Source organism: Micromesistius poutassou (genome assembly GCF_964030765.1).
Source record: "Micromesistius poutassou genome assembly, chromosome: 23".
NCBI lineage: Eukaryota > Metazoa > Chordata > Actinopteri > Gadiformes > Gadidae > Micromesistius > Micromesistius poutassou.
Window position 1 is genome coordinate 7599071 of NC_140293.1, and position 15676 is coordinate 7614746.

Genomic DNA, 15676 nt, shown 5'->3' on the forward strand with positions numbered 1-15676 from the left:
ATGTGCTTGTTCAATGATGTACTAATTTCATGTACATATTTCATTCAATCATTTGGCTGAATGTTTTTTTTGTTTAAATGTCATGCCAAATAAAGCTTTATTGAATTGAATCGCAGAGTGAGAGAGAGAGAGAGAGAGAGAGAGAGGGACAGAGAGACCCACACACACACAGACAAAGAGAGAGAGACAGATTTAGGTAAACAGGGGGAGAGAGAGAGAGAGAGAGAGAGAGAGAGAGACACACACACACACACACACACACACAGATAGAGAGACAGATAGAGACAGAGAGAGAGAGAGAGAGAGAGAGAGAGAGAGAGAGAGAGAGAGAGAGAGAGAGACACACACACACACACACACACACACACACACACACACACACACAGATAGAGAGACACAGATAGAGAGAGAGAGAGAGAGAGAGATGGAGAGAGAGACACACACACACAAACACACACACACACAGAGATATAGAGGAAGAAGCAAAAGGTCTATTAACGACTCCTCCCCGGTGGTGGGTGGCGACGCGGGGCGGGGGGCCGGCGGTACTCACGGCAGAAGGTGGCGGTCCTCCAGGGGTGCACGGTGGCCCCGGCGCTGTGGCAGGCGTCGGTGTAGGCCTGCAGCTGATCGCACAGCACCCTCTGCTGCCCATCGTAGCGGCACATGTCGTACACGCAGCTCCGGAAGAAGGGCTCGGGGCTGACCTTGGGGATGCACTCTCTGGTCGGGGGGAGGGAGGAGGGGGAAGAGAGAGAGTCAATATGGGAGGGAGCAGCAACGCAGGTGAGGAAGAGACAGGGGGTGTAGAATAGTGTTTTTCTCCTGGTGGTGTGTGCAGTTGGGATTTTATTGTTAAATAGACACATTTAAAATAATTATTATTAATAATTGAATAGTAGTTGATCATTGATAATAATAATGAATTAATTATGAATATTTTTATAATTTGTGTCGCTTTGTGCATTCCATCATTGTGATATTTTCCTGTTTTCCATTGTGTTGATTTGTGTTTGCTGGTTAAACACACTACAGTCAAAGGTCAAAGGTCGGGGCTGTCTGCCTACCGGAAGGGTCCTGAGGGGTCTTTCATCTTCCCGCACTTCTCCGGCTTCACCACCTCGGCTTCCAGGGTGGGCTTACAGTCCGGGTCGGGTTTGGTCCCGGGTTTACACCTGGACACAGGGGAGTGGTGGTGGGGGGGGGGGGGGAGCGGTTATTTAACACACAAAGTAGAGGTTCACTGCTAATTACAGCATGAAGATTTTTCATGGATTTTTATTAAGCCATGAATAGATGGCGCAAATAAAAAAATGTATGCTTCTAATATTCCATTGTTGTGCTCATCATTTATTGTTGTGTCATGTATTTCGATAGAACATCAAGGATACACCCTTGATGTGTTGTTTTTCAACCTCAGGGATAGGTACAGATGTGAATATATTTGTGACTAAGGAAATGTTCGGGAAAAGTTTCAATTAATGTGTGAAAAGTGTGAATTTCAAAGAATCATGATCAAACTATTAAATAAAACCAAACATTTAACTTCTTCGACAGTTGAACAAATCATACAGATGTCGGTACATCTAGGGCAATTCACCCGCATGACATCAGATTGGAAATCAGTTCATCGAGACCACATCATGGGTTTCCTATCCTCCACGCGTTTCCACCTACGGTTTTCTACGAGCCATCGTGGTGCCCGCATCACGAGTTTCCATGACAACGGATCAGAGACCCCTATGTCCACATGCCCTGCCTCCCAAACAAATCACGTGAAGGCTCATCCATAAATCTTTGGATTAAACCCATTCATGAGATCCGGAACAATCCGGGAGAAGCGGGAGGGAGGAGACTCACGCGTCGTCCTCATCGTCCGGCGTCTGCCAGCTGTTGGCAAAGTCGTTGGCGTTGGCCGCCGGCCGGCCGTCAGGCTTGGTGAAGTCGTCGCCAGGGTTACCGTCGTAGTCTCCGCACAGCCCACAGGTCTGGTTCGAATAGGTGCTGGTGGATGGGAGGGAGAGAGAGAGAGAGAGAGATTAGACCGTATTGAAATTAACAGAGCATTAGCATTATAAGTGAATAGGAGAGTTCGAAGAGAGAAGAACGGAGACTTTCCACTGAAGTTTTAAGATTTAATTTAGCTGCGTAAAAAAAGAGAGACGCTTCATTAATAAACTCTTCACTGAACACGTTAAGCTCTGCGCCAAGGTTATTATCGTTAATGAAAACTAACAAAAGGTGAGGCTGCTTCAACCAGCCATCATCCACACACACTCTCGCACCATGGTACAAAAAACTACCCACTAACACTGAAACTAATAAAAACTCAACTAAAGGTTAAACCTAACCCTAACCCTAACTAAAACTAAGCATTGTCCCAAAAACGCCTTAACTAAACCAGCAAACCCACTCAAACAACTAAATAAAAACAAAACTGAAATTGGAAAATAAATAAAATGAATAAAATATAATAAAAATGAATGAAAAAGGCTAAGCTCTGGTGGTATAGAACGGGTGAGAGGGTGTAGAATGGGGCGTGTTGCGTTCACACCCACCTGGGGAGGGAGATCTGGGCGTAGTGGTTGCCGTCCCAACGCACGCGGAGCCCGAAGGGGGTCGCCACGGTGACGTACTGACCCGCCAGGGACAGGGTCATCAGGGGGGACGGGGAGGAGGGCATGGCCACACGCAGCCCATTCACCTGCAGGGGGGAGGGAGGGGGAGGGAGGGAGAGGGGGAGAGAGAGCGAGAGAGAGAGAGAGAGAAAGTGATAGGAAGATAGAGAGGGAGAGAAGGATAGGGAGATAGAGAGGGGGAGGAAGAGAGAGAGAGAGAGAGAGAGAGAGGGGGGGAGGAAGAGAGCGATATGGAGAAGATGTATTTTAGTGTGTGTGTGTGTGTGTGTGTGTGTGTTTGTGCATACATTCATGTCTGTGTTCATGCATATAAATGCGCGTATGTGTGTAATGATTTGTGTGTGAGTGTGTGTGTGCGTGTGTGTGTGTGCGTGAGCACGTACCAGCGTTCTCCTGGACTTCATGAGTGTGACGGTGACCCCCTCCACGGTGACGTAGAGCTTCTTCAGGTAGGACAACCCCGCCCCGCCTCGCTCCTCGTTCTTCCCCTCCACCGAGAACCAGGGCCCTGCCGGCATCAAGGTCAAGGGGTCACGGAACAGGACGTTATCCTAAGTGAAGTTATTACTATGTGTGTGTGTTTGTGTACTCGTGTGTGTACTCGTGTGTGTACTGTTTGTGTACTCGTGTGTGTACTACTTGTGTACTTGTGTGTGTTAATGTGTGTGTTCGTGTGTGTGTGTGTGTGTGTGTGTGTGTGTGTGTGTGTGTGTGTGTGAATATATGTGTGTATGTGTGTGTGTGTGTGTGTGTGTGTGTTTGTGAATATATGTGTGTTTGTGTGTGTGTGTGTGTGTGTGTGTGTGTGTGTGTGTGTGTGTGTGTGTGTGTGTGTGAATATATGTGTGTGTGTGTGTGTGTGTGTGTGTGTGTGTGTGTGTGTGTGTGTGTGTGTGTGTGTGTGTGTGTGTGTGTATGTGTGTGTGAATATATGTGTGTGTGTGTGTGTACCTGTTTTATTGCCGCAGTTCCTGGCCAGTGTGTAGGTGCAGGTGCCCATGAAGCTGTAGAACTTCTTGTCAAACGTGTTGTAGTGGGGGTCCCCTGAGATCACGCAGTCCTGAGAGCCTAGGGGTCCACATCATCACAAGACGTGAATACATTACCACAAGACGTGAATACATTATCACTAGAGATGAATACATTATCACTAGAGATGAATACATTATGACGAGAAATGAATACATTATCCCTACAGATGAATACATTATGATGAGAGATGAATACATTATCACGAGAGATTCATACATTATCACAAGAGATTCATACATTATCACTACAGATGTATACATTATCACTAGAGATGTCATTATCACTAGAGATTAATACATCATCACTACAGGTGTATACATTATCACTAGAGCTGTCATTATCACTAGAGATTCATACATTATCACTCCTTCTGACTGAACTACAGTGGTTTCCGACCAATCAGAGTCCTATGAGGAACTACGGGATCTATGTGATAGACGGTGATAGACAGTTGGTTCACCCCATCCCCTGCCAAGTACTTTTTGAAAGTGCCTGCCCCTTTCCAAACAGTTTCTATGGACGACTGCCCAATGTAGTCCCAATGTGAGACTACACTGGGAGCACCAGGGAACAGACTGGGTCTTACTTGTAGGGTAACAGCCCAGCTCTCCTCCTTGGAGCTTGCACTCCTGCTCTGGGGGGCAGACTGAGGCCGTGCAGGTGATGTTTGGTGCATCACATCTACATTTCCGCTGACAGTCATCCACGTAAAACTCATCGCCAGACTGGGAGAGAGAGGTACACACAGAGAGGGAGAGAGGTAGAGAGAGAGAGAGAGAGAGAGAGAGGCACACACAGAGGTAGAGAGAGAGAAAACAAGAGAGAGGCATACACAGAGAGGTAGAGAGAGAGAGGTAGAGAGAAAGAAACACAAAGAGAGCGAGAGAGAGGGAGAGAGAGAGAGAGAGACAGAGCGAGAGAGAGGTAGAGAGAGAGAGAGAGAGAGAGAGAGAGAGAGAGAGAGAGAGAGAGAGAGATTGTTAGGTGGTAATATGAGGTGGGTGTGTTATCAACTTCACGCACAAATACCAAACAACCAACAGCCAAAAATCACAGACGCATAGACACACACAAACACACACGTGTACCTCATAGTACTGTCCGTTGTCTGTGTTGGTGCAGCCACAGGAGCTCTTCTCCACACACTTGCCGGCGCTCAGCACGTAGCCGGGGTCGCACACGCAGGCCTCGGAGCAGGGGCCCCCGCAGCCCGAGGGTCGCCCACTGCAGGACTCCTGGCAGGGGGCCGCACACGGCTCGTAGTGGCTGTTGGGCTCACACTGGAGAGCTGGGGGAGAGAGAGAGAGAGAGAGAGAGAGAGAGAGAGAGATTACATAACCATAGTGCCAACTATACAGAGATCTACATCATTGAGGAAAGGCAGAACCATCCATCTTTGCACCCATCATCCCTTTGGACACACACACACACATCCACACACCCACCATCGCGCACAAACACTTGCACGCAAACTCACGGCAGAAGGTATTGTTCCTCCAGGTTCCCACGGTAACACCGCGGTCCTGGCACTCGTTGACATACGCCTCGATGGCCTCACACAGGATGGGCCGGCTGCCATCCAGCTCACACAGGTCAAACAGGCAGTCCTTGAAGTAGCTCTGCACACACACACACACACACACACACACACACACACACACACACACACACACACACACACACACACACACACACACACACACACACACACACACACACACACACACACCTTCTGTTAAGAGCAGGGCCCCGTTTCCCGAAAGCATCGTTAGCCTAACGACGTCGTTAAAACCCTCGCCTACAGGGGTACTCGTTAAGCACTAGGATGCATCGTTACTATAGCCTCAGTGGAGTCACCAGCTGGACATTCCGTGTATTGGATGTGTTTTATTAAAACACGTCATCCAATACCACTGAATGTCCAGCTGGCGCTATTTCGCAATACCTCAAAAACAGTGGTTCCCGCATATATATTACTCGTAGACTACTGTTAGATTTAAACAGCAAAGACAGAGACATGTTAGAAGTCAACACAAATATAATTTATTGCAGAAATTTAAAATGCCAAAAATAAATGTAGGCCTACCGATGAAACGCCACGTCACAAGGCAACCCTATCACAAGGCATATAATAAAATCAAATGATTCCGTTGCTCGTGTGGGAGGTCGCTTGCGAGCGGCACTTGCTGTCGCCCTCTGATTTTAATTCAACCATCGTGGTTAAAATGTCGTCATATTGATCAATGACAGAAGACATACTGTACATGAATCATGCTGAGACCAGCGGGTGTCGGATAATTTCTGCAGGCGTTTTTTGTTGCGATTGTTTGCCATAAAGCACTGTAGGCGCGTCGGTGAGGCTGTGATGAAGTTCACTATTTATTGGACCGTGTCTAGACAGTTACGAACATCCCTGACCTTAGTGGAATGCACAATCGCCAAGTTGAGAGCATGGTTTCTGCAGTGAACGTAGACTGCTGCGGGAAACTGTGCTGTGATGTGTGCCTTTCCCGCTTACATTGCCCACATCATCATACCCCTGCCCAACAATATGGGCAGGAGTCGATCTAGACCAGCAACAGCAATAGCCGTGTCAATGCCTCTGCGTTTGAATGATAATGAATGAATGGAACGTTGCATTTTTAATGTTGACACCAAAGTTTCTAGAGAGTGCGCGGCGCGTCAATCACTGAATGAATGAATGAAACGGAATGCAGAGAAAGTCTGCCCTCTTTGCGGCGCAAAGCATGTTTCAGAAATCAGCACATTTAAATAAATGCTATAGTTGTCACACAGACACATGCTATTTTTTATTTTTGTAATAGGGAATCATTTCAGGGGAGAAAATGCCGTGAAACAATGTATGCACGGTGCGTTCGGGATTAGGACTGATATAGCATATGTCGGCCTAGACCAAATCAATTGTGTTTTAATATTTGTAGCATTCATATTAGTCTATTCTTTTCGTAGGCTACTCTGCTGTTGGCCTTGATGGGGAGATATTTTTTTGTTGCCACAAAATACAGTTTAATCCAACAACATTCCTGCGTCTCCCCCTCCTACGGAGCCCATTTCAGCACCGTGTGAGTAGACAGCTACAATCCTACGACGTCGTAAGAGCAGAGCACGCGCGTTCATGTTAAGATGAGTTTCGGGAAACGCTCCCCTAAAATTAACGATGCAGTGTGAGATCCATCGTACGATGGATCGTACGAGCATGGATCCATCGTTATCGGGAAACGGGGCCCAGGGCTATACAATGTCAACAGAATTATTTAGTTTTTGTTATCGAGATTGTTTTTGTTACCGAGCAGCACCATATTGTTTATATCGTTCTGGACTTTGTGTCTGTCAGTATTTGCGATTGTGTTCAACAGTGTGGGAATGTGATCATGTCTTTTTATGTGATCCAGTGTGTATAAGTGATTCAGTGTGTGTTTGTGATTGTGTGTGGTGATGTGTTCCAGTTTGTGTGTTTGACCGTGTTTGGGTATGTTTCTTGGTATGGTTGTGTAGATTGGGGGGAGGGGTGGGGGGGGGGGGGGGCGGAGGACGACTCACATTGGGGTTGACTCTGCGGTGGCAGACGGCAAAGGGGCCCTTCTTGTCCAGCAGCATGCCACAGAAGCCAGAGCTCTCGTAGCGGTCCTGCTCTTCCTCTGTACAGTCGGGAATCGTGGTGTTGGGCTTGGCATTGCAGCTACGAGAGAGACGGACCAGACCTCAGTCAGTACTCAGTGTTTAATGATGGACCGCTTCATTCTGCTCTCACTGTGTCTATGAGTGTGTTGACACAAAGTCACAGGCGAGACGGATTCGTTCAACAGAGCTCATGAAGCTCAAATGAAAGAATCAGATTAGAAAATATCCTCACTTTAAAGCTCACTTTTGAAATCTTTATGAAAGACAAACTATTGGTTAATGATGTTAACCAAAAGCTGTGCTTGGTTGAGGTTTAAGCACAAACAAAGACATGTATTGAGAGAATGCGTACATGTGTAGTCATGTAGCTGTCTGGTCGGACGTGTGCTAGTACTTACGCTGGATCGGTGACCCAGCTGTGTCCAAAGTCGTTGGCGTTGGGGGTCAGAGATCCGTCGGGCTTCCTGAAGTCATCCTTGGCATTGTTGTTGTAGTCTCCACACAGTCCACACAACTTGTCCTGGTAGCTGTAGGGCACAGGGTTGGGATGAGGGAAAGTCCTCGGCCTCTTATTGTGACCACTGACAGGTGAATGGGAACAGCAGGATTCTACTTACTCTTTGATCACCTTGATGTCCATGAAGTGGTTCCCATCGTAGCGAACGGTGACGCCAAAGTCCATGGAGACCGTGTAGTGTTTGCCAGACTTGAACACCGAAACGCCGGGGGTGGGAGTCAAGGGAAGGTTTATATTGGTCCCGTTCAGCTTTGAAAAAAGAGGACGAATTTTAGAGGAGCGCAATTGCTGAATGGACTTCCACAAAACCAGGTGAGCCAATCGAATCAGTCTTAGAAAAAACCTTCATAAAGCACTTCAACAGCATTGAACATCTTGCCACTGTGGAAGCTCTGTCTAATCTACTTTCACTTTCACTCTGCTTTGGTCCTTCTTTACCTGAACAGTCCCTCCCTTCAGGATGGAGATCTTCTGCATGCGCACGTAAACATGCACAGCCTTAATGTAGGAGATGGACGGGTTGTTATAGCGGTTCTCGTTGTCGGCGTGGACCTCAAAGTGAGGGACGGATGTGTCGTTGCACGGCTCCGACATCACGTAGCTGCAGTTGCCCATGAAGTTGTACTTGCGCTTATCAAAGGTGCTGTAGTGAGGATCCCCCGACGCAACGCACGTGGACGTGCCTGGAGGATTACGGTAGAAATATACATTGTTTTTAGCTGGAAAGATCTTACATGTTTTACAATGAATTAATGACTTATCACCATTCAAATCTAACTTTATGTCAAATTCAACTTTACGACAGTGCGGTTACCTTTTGGATAGCATCCATGCGTCCCGCTGACCTCTCGGCACTCCTCGGTGGGGTCGCAGGAGTTGTCCACGCAGGACAGGGTGTAGTTCCCTGCACAGCGACACAGCTGGGAACAGCCGTCACCATAGATGATCTCTCCGGGCTGCGGAGGAAGAGAGAGTGAGAGTGAGAAAGATTGAGCCGAAAGCAAACACTTTGGGCAATTCGTTTTTTCAGGGTGTTGTTTTGTCAATGTTTGTATGTTTGTTCTGTAACCTCGTAGTAGTTGTTGTTGTCGTCCAGGCAGCCACACTTCTCCAGAGGCACACAGCGGCGGCCCTTGAACACGAAGCCCGGCTTGCAGAAGCAGCCGCTGATGCAGGAGCCGCTACAGTTGGTGGAGGGATCCTCACAGCTGGGAATACACGCCGGCCCGCACTCTATGTACTCCGCGTCCGGGGGGCATTTCACTTTGAGAGAGAACGAACAACGAAAAAGAAAGATATAGATCACATAGAACATAATTCCATGAGTGGCACCAGTGTGTGGAGATGGATGTGCAGATGGGAACGATCTATGTTAATGATTCAATGGATCATTTCTGGTCATGTACAGGAGTATCGATTGGGTTTTTATGGACTTACTTGGCGTTGTCACTGTGGTTGGTCTTGGAGTTGTAGGGCCTGGAGTTGGCGGTTTAGGTGTAGTTGGGCCTGGGGTTGGTGGTTTAGGTGTAGTTGGGGCTGGAGTTGGTGGTTTAGATTGGCAGTAATAAGAGAGATTTACCTTATCACTAGAGGTTTACATTATCAATAGAGGTTTACATGTTCAACATAGATTAACATTATTAGTAGAGTTTTACATTATCACAAGAGCTTTGTGTGCTCACAAGAGCCTGAGGTGACCTTTAGAGAGTTTCACTGGGAGCTCCAGAGAACAGACTGGGTCTTACTTGTAGGGTAACAGCCAAGCTCTCCTCCTTGGAGCTTGCACTCCTGCTCTGGGGGGCAGACTGAGGACTGGCACGTGATGAAGGGAACGTCACATCTACATTTCAGCTGACAGTCATCCACGTAAAACTCATCGCCAGGCTGGGAGAGAGAGGCACACACAGAGAGGGAGAGAGAGAGAGAGAGAGAGAGAGAGAGAGATTGTTAGGTGGTAATATGAAGTGGGAGTGTATTATCAACTTCACACAGAAAGACCAACCATCACTATCTCTCACACACTCACACTCACACACACACACACACACACACACACACACACACACACACCCGTACCTCATAATACTGTCCGTTGTCTGTGTTGGTGCAGCCACAGGAGCTCTTCTCCACACACTTGCCGGCGCTCAGCACGTAGCCGGGGTCGCACACGCAGGCCTCGGAGCAGGGCCCCCCGCAGCCCAAGGGCCGCCCACTGCAGGACTCCTGGCAGGGGGCCGCACACGGCTCGTAGTGGCTGTTGGGCTCACACTGGAGAGCTGGGGGAGAGAGAGAGAGAGAGAGAGAGAGAGATTACATAACCATAGTGCCAACTATACAGAGATCTACATCATTGAGGAAAGGCAGAACCATCCATCTTTGCACCCATCATCCCTTTGGACACACACACACACCCACACACCCACCATCGCGCACAAACACTTGCACGCAGACTCACGGCAGAAGGTGTTGTTCCTCCAGGTTCCCACGGTAACACCGCGGTCCTGGCACTCGTTGACATACGCCTCGATGGCCTCACACAGGATGGGCCGGCTGCCGTCCAGCTCACACAGGTCAAACAGGCAGTCCTTGAAGTAACTCTGCATACACACACACACACACACACACACACACACCTTCTGTTAAGAGCAGGGCTATACAGTGTCAACAGAATTATCCTAGATTGTTTTTGTTATCGAGCAGCACCATATTGTTTATATCGTTCTGGACTTTGTGTCCGTCAGTATTTGTGATTGTGTTCAACAGTGTGGGAATGTGATCATGTCTTTTTATGTGATCCAGTGTGTATAAGTGATTCAGTGTGTGTTTGTGATTGTGTGTGGAGATGTGTTCCAGTTTGTGTGTTTGACCGTGTTTGGGTATGTTTCTTGGTATGGTTGTGTAGATCGGGGGAGGGGTGGGGGAGGACGACTTACATTGGGGTTGACTTTGCGGTGGCAGACGGCAAAGGGGCCCTTCTTGTCCAGCAGCATGCCACAGAAGCCAGAGCTCTCGTAGCGGTCCTGCTCTTCCTCTGTACAGTCGGGAATCGTGGTGTTGGGCTTGGCATTGCAGCTACGAGAGAGATGGACCAGACCTCAGTCAGTACTCAGTGTTTAATGATGGACCGCTTCATTCTGCTCTCACTGTGTCTATGAGTGTGTTGACACAAAGTCACAGGCGAGACGGATTCGTTCAACAGAGCTCATGAAGCTCAAATGAAAGAATCAGATTAGAAAATATCCTCACTTTAAAGCTTTTGAAATCTTTATGAAAGACAAACTATTGGTTAATGATGTTAACCAAAAGCTGTGCTTGGTTGAGGTTTAAGCACAAACAAAGACATGTATTGAGAGAATGCGTACATGTGTAGTCATGTAGCTGTCTGGTCGGACGTGTGCTAGTACTTACGCTGGATCGGTGACCCAGCTGTGTCCAAAGTCGTTGGCGTTGGGGGTCAGAGATCCGTCGGGCTTCCTGAAGTCATCCTTGGCATTGTTGTTGTAGTCTCCACACAGTCCACACAACTTGTCCTGGTAGCTGTAGGGCACAGGGTTGGGATGAGGGAAAGTCCTCGGCCTCTTATTGTGACCACTGACAGGTGAATGGGAACAGCAGGATTCTACTTACTCTTTGATCACCTTGATGTCCATGAAGTGGTTCCCATCGTAGCGAACGGTGACGCCAAAGTCCATGGAGACCGTGTAGTGTTTGCCAGACTTGAACACCGAAACGCCGGGGGTGGGAGTCAAGGGAAGGTTTATATTGGTCCCGTTCAGCTTTGAAAAAAGAGGACGAATTTTAGAGGAGCGCAATTGCTGAATGGACTTCCACAAAACCAGGTGAGCCAATCGAATCAGTCTTAGAAAAAACCTTCATAAAGCACTTCAACAGCATTGAACATCTTGCCACTGTGGAAGCTCTGTCTAATCTACTTTCACTTTCACTCTGCTTTGGTCCTTCTTTACCTGAACAGTCCCTCCCTTCAGGATGGAGATCTTCTGCATGCGCACGTAAACATGCACAGCCTTAATGTAGGAGATGGACGGGTTGTTATAGCGGTTCTCGTTGTCGGCGTGGACCTCAAAGTGAGGGACGGATGTGTCGTTGCACGGCTCCGACATCACGTAGCTGCAGTTGCCCATGAAGTTGTACTTGCGCTTATCAAAGGTGCTGTAGTGAGGATCCCCCGACGCAACGCACGTGGACGTGCCTGGAGGATTACGGTAGAAATATACATTGTTTTTAGCTGGAAAGATCTTACATGTTTTACAATGAATTAATGACTTATCACCATTCAAATCTAACTTTATGTCAAATTCAACTTTACGACAGTGCGGTTACCTTTTGGATAGCATCCATGCGTCCCGCTGACCTCTCGGCACTCCTCGGTGGGGTCGCAGGAGTTGTCCACGCAGGACAGGGTGTAGTTCCCTGCACAGCGACACAGCTGGGAACAGCCGTCACCATAGATGATCTCTCCGGGCTGCGGAGGAAGAGAGAGTGAGAGTGAGAAAGATTGAGCCGAAAGCAAACACTTTGGGCAATTCGTTTTTTCAGGGTGTTGTTTTGTCAATGTTTGTATGTTTGTTCTGTAACCTCGTAGTAGTTGTTGTTGTCGTCCAGGCAGCCACACTTCTCCAGAGGCACACAGCGGCGGCCCTTGAACACGAAGCCCGGCTTGCAGAAGCAGCCGCTGATGCAGGAGCCGCTACAGTTGGTGGAGGGATCCTCACAGCTGGGAATACACGCCGGCCCGCACTCTATGTACTCCGCGTCCGGGGGGCATTTCACTTTGAGAGAGAACGAACAACGAAAAAGAAAGATATAGATCACATAGAACATAATTCCATGAGTGGCACCAGTGTGTGGAGATGGATGTGCAGATGGGAACGATCTATGTTAATGATTCAATGGATCATTTCTGGTCATGTATAGGAGTATCGATTGGGTTTTTATGGACTTACTTGGCGTTGTCACTGTGGTTGGTCTTGGAGTTGTAGGGCCTGGAGTTGGCGGTTTAGGTGTAGTTGGGCCTGGGGTTGGTGGTTTAGGTGTAGTTGGGGCTGGAGTTGGTGGTTTAGATTGGCAGTAATAAGAGAGATTTACCTTATCACTAGAGGTTTACATTATCAATAGAGGTTTACATGTTCAACATAGATTAACATTATTAGTAGAGTTTTACATTATCACAAGAGCTTTGTGTGCTCACAAGAGCCTGAGGTGACCTTTAGAGAGTTTCACTGGGAGCTCCAGAGAACAGACTGGGTCTTACTTGTAGGGTAACAGCCAAGCTCTCCTCCTTGGAGCTTGCACTCCTGCTCTGGGGGGCAGACTGAGGACTGGCACGTGATGAAGGGAACGTCACATCTACATTTCAGCTGACAGTCATCCACGTAAAACTCATCGCCAGGCTGGGAGAGAGAGGCACACACAGAGAGGGAGAGAGATAGAGAGAGAGAGAGAGAGAGAGAGAGAGAGAGAGAGATTGTTAGGTGGTAATATGAAGTGGGAGTGTATTATCAACTTCACACAGAAAGACCAACCATCACTATCTCTCACACACTCACACTCACACACACACACACACACACACACCCGTACCTCATAATACTGTCCGTTGTCTGTGTTGGTGCAGCCACAGGAGCTCTTCTCCACACACTTGCCGGCGCTCAGCACGTAGCCGGGGTCGCACACGCAGGCCTCGGAGCAGGGGCCCCCGCAGCCCGAGGGCCGCCCACTGCAGGACTCCTGGCAGGGGGCCGCACACGGCTCGTAGTGGCTGTTGGGCTCACACTGGAGAGCTGGGGGAGAGAGAGAGAGAGAGAGAGAGAGAGAGATTACATAACCATAGTGCCAACTATACAGAGATCTACATCATTGAGGAAAGGCAGAACCATCCATCTTTGCACCCATCATCCCTTTGGACACACACACACACCCACACACCCACCATCGCGCACAAACACTTGCACGCAGACTCACGGCAGAAGGTGTTGTTCCTCCAGGTTCCCACGGTAACACCGCGGTCCTGGCACTCGTTGACATACGCCTCGATGGCCTCACACAGGATGGGCCGGCTGCCGTCCAGCTCACACAGGTCAAACAGGCAGTCCTTGAAGTAACTCTGCATACACACACACACACACACACACACACACACACCTTCTGTTAAGAGCAGGGCTATGCAGTGTCAACAGAATTATCCTAGATTGTTTTTGTTATCGAGCAGCACCATATTGTTTATATCGTTCTGGACTTTGTGTCCGTCAGTATTTGTGATTGTGTTCAACAGTGTGGGAATGTGATCATGTCTTTTTATGTGATCCAGTGTGTATAAGTGATTCAGTGTGTGTTTGTGATTGTGTGTGGAGATGTGTTCCAGTTTGTGTGTTTGACCGTGTTTGGGTATGTTTCTTGGTATGGTTGTGTAGATCGGGGGAGGGGTGGGGGAGGACGACTTACATTGGGGTTGACTTTGCGGTGGCAGACGGCAAAGGGGCCCTTCTTGTCCAGCAGCATGCCACAGAAGCCAGAGCTCTCGTAGCGGTCCTGCTCTTCCTCTGTACAGTCGGGAATCGTGGTGTTGGGCTTGGCATTGCAGCTACGAGAGAGACGGACCAGACCTCAGTCAGTACTCAGTGTTCAATGATGGACCGCTTCATTCTGCTCTCACTGTGTCTATGAGTGTGTTGACACAAAGTCACAGGCGAGATGGATTCGTTCAACAGAGCTCATGAAGCTCAAATGAAAGAATCAGATTAGAAAATATCCTCACTTTAAAGCTTTTGAAATCTTTATGAAAGACAAACTATTGGTTAATGATGTTAACCAAAAGCTGTGCTTGGTTGAGGTTTAAGCACAAACAAAGACATGTATTGAGAGAATGCGTACATGTGTAGTCATGTAGCTGTCTGGTCGGACGTGTGCTATTACTTACGCTGGATCGGTGACCCAGCTGTGTCCAAAGTCGTTGGCGTTGGGGGTCAGAGATCCGTCGGGCTTCCTGAAGTCATCCTTGGCATTGTTGTTGTAGTCTCCACACAGTCCACACAACTTGTCCTGGTAGCTGTAGGGCACAGGGTTGGGATGAGGGAAAGTCCTCGGCCTCTTATTGTGACCACTGACAGGTGAATGGGAACAGCAGGATTCTACTTACTCTTTGATCACCTTGATGTCCATGAAGTGGTTCCCATCGTAGCGAACGGTGACGCCAAAGTCCATGGAGACCGTGTAGTGTTTGCCAGACTTGAACACCGAAATGCCGGGGGTGGGAGTCAAGGGAAGGTTTATATTGGTCCCGTTCAGCTTTGAAAAAAGAGGACGAATTTTAGAGGAGCGCAATTGCTGAATGGACTTCCACAAAACCAGGTGAGCCAATCGAATCAGTCTTAGAAAAAACCTTCATAAAGCACTTCAACAGCATTGAACATCTTGCCACTGTTGGAAGCTCTGTCTAATCTACTTTCACTTTCACTCTGCTTTGGTCCTTCTTTACCTGAACAGTCCCTCCCTTCAGGATGGAGATCTTCTGCATGCGCACGTAAACATGCACAGCCTTAATGTAGGAGATGGACGGGTTGTTATAGCGGTTCTCGTTGTCGGCGTGGACCTCAAAGTGAGGGACGGATGTGTCGTTGCACGGCTCCGACATCACGTAGCTGCAGTTGCCCATGAAGTTGTACTTGCGCTTATCAAAGGTGCTGTAGTGAGGATCCCCCGACGCAACGCACGTGGACGTGCCTGGAGGATTACGGTAGAAATATACATTGCTTTTAGCTGGAAAGATCTTACATGTTTTACAATGAATTAATGACTTATCACCATTCAAATCTAACTTTATGTCAAA

General features: G+C 48.2%; 1 protein-coding gene across 1 annotated transcript in view; it reads right to left on the bottom strand.

Moving 5' to 3' along the window:
- Positions 1–15676, bottom strand: part of zanl (zonadhesin, like) — a gene marked incomplete at both ends in the record, with an annotated part of 37043 nt that overhangs the window by 16525 nt on the left and 4842 nt on the right. The window contains 33 exons of the mRNA XM_084487545.1: positions 554–723; positions 1068–1175; positions 1861–2004; positions 2559–2704; positions 3023–3147; positions 3591–3707; positions 4258–4396; positions 4760–4959; positions 5149–5290; positions 7233–7371; positions 7712–7840; positions 7931–8079; positions 8269–8513; positions 8645–8786; positions 8900–9093; positions 9268–9366; positions 9576–9714; positions 9907–10106; positions 10286–10427; positions 10764–10902; positions 11239–11367; positions 11458–11606; positions 11796–12040; positions 12172–12313; positions 12427–12620; positions 12795–12893; positions 13103–13241; positions 13432–13631; positions 13813–13954; positions 14293–14431; positions 14768–14896; positions 14987–15135; positions 15326–15570. Coding sequence (XP_084343671.1) covers positions 554–723; positions 1068–1175; positions 1861–2004; positions 2559–2704; positions 3023–3147; positions 3591–3707; positions 4258–4396; positions 4760–4959; positions 5149–5290; positions 7233–7371; positions 7712–7840; positions 7931–8079; positions 8269–8513; positions 8645–8786; positions 8900–9093; positions 9268–9366; positions 9576–9714; positions 9907–10106; positions 10286–10427; positions 10764–10902; positions 11239–11367; positions 11458–11606; positions 11796–12040; positions 12172–12313; positions 12427–12620; positions 12795–12893; positions 13103–13241; positions 13432–13631; positions 13813–13954; positions 14293–14431; positions 14768–14896; positions 14987–15135; positions 15326–15570 — 5109 coding nt within the window. The remainder of the gene's footprint in view (positions 1–553; positions 724–1067; positions 1176–1860; positions 2005–2558; positions 2705–3022; positions 3148–3590; positions 3708–4257; positions 4397–4759; positions 4960–5148; positions 5291–7232; positions 7372–7711; positions 7841–7930; positions 8080–8268; positions 8514–8644; positions 8787–8899; positions 9094–9267; positions 9367–9575; positions 9715–9906; positions 10107–10285; positions 10428–10763; positions 10903–11238; positions 11368–11457; positions 11607–11795; positions 12041–12171; positions 12314–12426; positions 12621–12794; positions 12894–13102; positions 13242–13431; positions 13632–13812; positions 13955–14292; positions 14432–14767; positions 14897–14986; positions 15136–15325; positions 15571–15676) is intronic.